The following is a 4951-nucleotide window of genomic DNA, read 5'->3' on the forward strand; positions in this document are numbered from 1 at the left end:
TTTTTTTTTTTTTTTTTGAGATGGAATCTTGCTTCTGTCCGCCCAGGTTGGATGCAGTGTTGGCTCTTGGCTACTATAACCTCCGCTTCCAGGTTCAAGGGATACCCTCTCAGCCTCCCAACTATCTGGGATATAGGCGCCACCACACGCCTGGCTAATTTTTGTATTTTTTAGTAGAGACAAGGTTTCGCCATGTTGGCCAAGCTGATCTTGAACTCCTGACCTCAGGAGTGATCCGCCCGCCTTGGCCTCCCAAAGTGCTGGGATTATAGGTGTGAGCCACCGTGCAGCCCACTTTCCCTACTCTTACCTTGCTCTCCTGAAGTGTCTGAGGGGTCTGTGATCCTTCAAATAATCTCCTTTGCCTCTTAAATCACCTGGTGTTTTGTTTTGGTGCCTGTGGCTAAGGTCCCTGGCCAGGATGCTTCAGAGCCCTGGTGTGTGGAGCTGTAAGATGGCCATATTATATTAGTTGATCCCACTCTCAGCATCACTGCAGGGACCCTTGAAATAAGGCATGTCCAGCCTCAGTGCTAGGGCTTAGCAAATGCAGGGGTGAGAGGCGATGTCTGAGTGTGGATTTTATTTTACAGAAAAACACTAGAAATATCTATCAGAAAATATTAACAGCTATGCTGGGCGTGGTGGCTCACACCTGTAATCCTAGCACTTTGGAAGCCTGAAGAGTGAGGATGGCTTGAGCCCAGGGATTCGAGACCAGCCTGGAAAACATAGTGAAACTCCATCTCTACCAAAAATACAAAAAATTAGCTGGGTGTGCTGGTGTGCGGCTGTAGTTTCAGCTGCTCCGGAGGCTGAGGTGGGATGATGGTTTGAGCCCAGGAGGTGCAGGTTGCAGTGAACCGAGATCGTGCCACTGCACTCTAGCCAGGGCGACAGAGCGAGACTCTGTCTCAAAAAAAAAAAAAAAAAAAAAAAGAAAAGAAAAGAAAAGAAAAGAAAATATTAATAGTTACTAGCTCTGGATAAAGAATTGTGGGTGAGTTTAATTTACAAATTATTATGACTTTGCTTTTCTGTATTTTCGAACTTTCCTACAAGTTGTGACATGTGATTTAAACCAAAAAATAAATAAGTAATGTTTTTCTTCCTGGTGCCTTTCCCTTAACTCTTCTGGCTGGGATGCACAGGGACGGACCAGGCTTCTGGGGAGACAAGGAAGCGGGCCTAGGTCTGCCGGGAGATGCTGCTGGATGCTCCCCAGGCTCCCATAAATGCCTCATAACAGTAAGGCATGGGCTGGGCAGGAAACGCCGACGCAGCAATTCTGCTTATTTAGGGGAGTAGGTGGGGGCAGGGGACAGCCCACACTGCTGCAGAGGGCTGGCCGAGGCATTTCCCCTGACAGCAGAGCCGTTCAGATGAAGCTGGGCTCCCCAGGGTTCCTTGCTCAGCCTGACCTGGCTCTGGGCGTCAAAGAAAGGAGGCAGCTGGAGGTATGGAGGTGGGGGGCAGCTGCGGCCGCCCAGCGGGGGAGTGGATGCCTGATGCCTGCCCAGGGCTGCCTGGCTTGGGGGTGAAACACTGGACTCTGGCGTCAGGCAGTCCTGGGTTCAACTCTCGCCTCTGCTTCTTAGAAACTGTGACCCCAGGCAAGTGACTTTGCCTCTCCCAGCCTCCACTTACCCCTCTGTAAAATGGGCATGACAATCCCTTCCTCGGGAGGCAGTGAGTCTCAATCTAGGACGATTTTCCCCCCAATTTGGCAATTACTGGAGGCACTTTGAGTTGCAACAACTGGGGACAGGGCACATCGAAGTGCCACATGGAAGCCAGTGATGCTGCTGCACATCCCACGTGCACAGGGCATGCCCCCACCCCCTGCCATGGAGAATGACCCAGCCCCCAAGGTCAATGGTGCCAAGGTTGAAAACCTTGCCCTAGGGTGCAGGTGAGGGTTAATGCAGTAATGCAAGCACAGCGCCTGGGGCGTGCAGTGATGATGATCCAAGCCACACAACGGGAACCTTTCCCTCCTCACCTCCCAGAACGAGGTGTCAAAATATGAGCTCTGGGGACAAGGGTGTGCCATTTTAAAAGAGAATGGTCTAGGACTTTTGGCTCCGCCGACCTTGTTTTCTCCTTCTCCTGCTGCCTGGAAGATGTCAGAGTTTTTCCAAATGGCCACTGGCAACATTCCGTCCACCCTCCGGGGAGGTCAGGGCCTGAGGGTGCCCCTGGGGACTGGGACTGCCACTCTGATTTACAACGAGCTCCACATCCTCGGCCCTGGATGCACAGGCCGGTGCCAGAAGAGCTGACACAGAGTGGGCCCAGCTGACAGAGGTCAAGGAGGACAGAGTGGGTGCCCACAGAGGCCCCTGCCTCCCAGACCCCTCAAGGGTATTTGGGGACACATCCAGGGTGACATAAAGAGGTATGCCCTCTGCACCACTGTGTGGGCCTCTTCACAGCCCCCAGCTGCCCACCTTCTGCACCAGGGGCTTCTACTGCAGCCCCCATGCCAGCCTGGCACTGGTGCCTGACAGAGGGTGGCCCACTTGCCTCCAGACAAGAACAGTGCTGGGATGTCATTGACACTCCAGGGTCCCCAGCCTCGTGGATCGGACCAGGGCTGGCCACTGGGGTTGGGCCCTGCTGTCCCTGTCTCAAGTTCTGCCTCTAGTTCTGCTTCTAGGTGATACTTTATCATCTTGATGACTAGGAGGAAGCACCTGCTGCTTACTGACTGCGGCCAGTGCTGCTTTTCTCTGGGGTGAGTTCTGCTCGGCTGCCCTGTGCTCACTGGAAGGCAGGGGCAGTCCTGTTCTGAACAGAGGTGGACTTCTCAGCCTGAGTCATGGACAGTCCTCTTCCTGGTGACCTGAGGGTCACCACAGGGGACTGCGGCCAAGGAAGGGTGGGTTTCAGTCTCTCTGGCCTTAGAGGACTCAGGGGGCCCATATGCCAATCAGGGATGGTCACAAGAACTTGGAAAGTGTGCATGGAACAGAAAACCCAAATTCTAGTGTTTTAATCACATCAACGTTTATTTTTTTTTTCTCACACATTAAGACATGCAGGTGGTGTGGTGGCTCACACCTGTAATCCCAGCACTTTGGGAGGCCAAGGCCGGAGGATCACTTGAGCCTAGGAGTTCGAGACCAGCCTGGGCAACATAGTAAGACCCCCAACTCTATAAAAAATAAGTAGATAAATAAAAGCAGTGCCGAGGTTGCAGCCAGGGCAGGTGTCCCAGGCTCTGCAACTTCCACCCCCAGCTCCACCCTTCACTTTTATGCTCAGTATCTCAAGAAGGCTCCTTCCCCATCCTGCTGACTGAAAAACAGAGGGAGGGACGAGAGAGAAAAAACAGAGCCACAAACTTGGACAACTGAGGCTTTGTGGGGTGTGGAGGAAGGCACGACTTTTAAGGAACTTTCTGGAAGCCCCACCCATCACTCCTGCTTACATCTCACTGCTCAGAGCTGTGTCCCCTGGCCACTCCTATCCACAAGAAGCCCCAGAGAGGTGTTTTATTTTATCTGGGTGCTTTGGGTCCCAGGCAGTGGGGTTTTGTGCATAAGGAAGAAGGTGAGGGTAGAGATGGGTCAGCTGTGGGAGGATCTGGGCTGGCAGAAGGCACTTCCGGGTCAGCGGGGTGCTGGGGGTGGGAGCTAACAGAGGAGGCCAGGAGGGGCTGGCATGTGGGCTCCGGAGGCTGTGAATCCTATGCAGTGTCCTGTCATACCTCCCCCTCTTTTTCTGTGTTGTACTCTCCTGCTGTCCCCAAGGCCAAATTTGTTCCACTTGGTCTTAGCTTAGCTTTGGGGACTCAAGGGAAGGACCCAGGTCTAAACCTCACAGCCGGGAAAGAACAGGTGTGGTGGCAGAAGTCAGTCTGGGAGCACCTGCAGGTGGAGCAGTGGGAGCAGTTAGCAACCGGGACCGGATCCCTGGGACTGCTCTGAAATAAACTTAGGTGGACAGGAGACTGGACCGAGGGGGAAGTGTGGCCCCAGGGCTGGAGACACCAAGCAGAGCTGGGAGAGCTGCTGGATCCTCTGAAGCAGAGATCCCAGGGGATGAACCCCGAATCAAGGAGCTTCCTCTCACCACTCCCAAGCTGCCCCTGTCCCCTCCAGCACTCCTCCTTAATCTTGAGAAGGTAATGAGGACATGGAAATGGTGGCCCCAATAGGGAAACCGTTTCTTTAAGGCTTTGTTGTGGGTTCCTCACTAAGCCCCAAACCTGCCCAGCGTCCCCGACACAGAAATAAAACAGGCCGTGGAGGCAGCAGTGAGCAAATTCTTTACTCCTCGGATTCTCGCCCCTCGGCCCCGCGGTGACCGGCACTCCCGCCCAGTCCCCCCTACAGGGGACAGTGAATACAAACAAAAATAGTTCTCTACAGAACGAAATTTCCAGGCCCCCCACCCCTTCCTTCTCTCCTCCTCCCCCACACGGTGAGTTCCTTGGTCACCGGGCCTCCGGTGAGGCCTAGGGTCTGATGGGGTTGCAGGAAAAATAAAGAAAGAATAGAAAACGGGACCGAGTCAGCGTCTGGAATTGTAGGCAACTGGAGGTCGGGGTCCGCCGCCGCCCGTGAGCCCGGCACAGGCCAGGGGTCGTCGGCCACAGTCCCGTGTGTGCAACTGTGGTGGGAGGCAGGACGGGGTGTGGGCCGAGCAGCGTTTCTCCCGACCCTCTGGCTCACCGCCAGCGAAAAAAAAAAAAAAGAGAGAGAAAGACAAAAAAGGGACTGGGCAGCGGATAATACAAAAGAAAAACGAAACCAAATCGCAGGCGCGGGGACCGGAGTTCCAAGGCGCCCCTGCTGCGGGGGGAGGGCAGTGCGGGCGGGAGCGTGGGCCGGGCGGGGGGCCCTGCTGAGTAGCACCTGGGAGCAGCTCGGGCCGCACCCTTCTCGCCGTCCGGCTTCGGACGCCGGCCCCGCCCCGGGACCCCCGGCCCCCGGGTGCAGGGAGC

The 4951-nt window shown here is 55.0% G+C and overlaps 1 protein-coding gene across 1 annotated transcript in view; it reads right to left on the reverse strand.

The window, feature by feature from the left end:
* Positions 1 to 1292: 1292 nt before the first annotated feature.
* The window catches only part of NTNG2 (netrin G2), an 82677-nt gene continuing 79018 nt past the window's right edge, over positions 1293 to 4951 (reverse strand). The window contains 2 exon segments of the mRNA XM_017849890.1: positions 1293 to 1530; positions 2093 to 2298. Coding sequence (XP_017705379.1) covers positions 1293 to 1530; positions 2093 to 2298 — 444 coding nt within the window.

Source organism: Rhinopithecus bieti, unplaced genomic scaffold (assembly GCF_001698545.2).
Source record: "Rhinopithecus bieti isolate Rb0 unplaced genomic scaffold, ASM169854v2 scaffold_31823, whole genome shotgun sequence".
Lineage (NCBI taxonomy): Eukaryota > Metazoa > Chordata > Mammalia > Primates > Cercopithecidae > Rhinopithecus > Rhinopithecus bieti.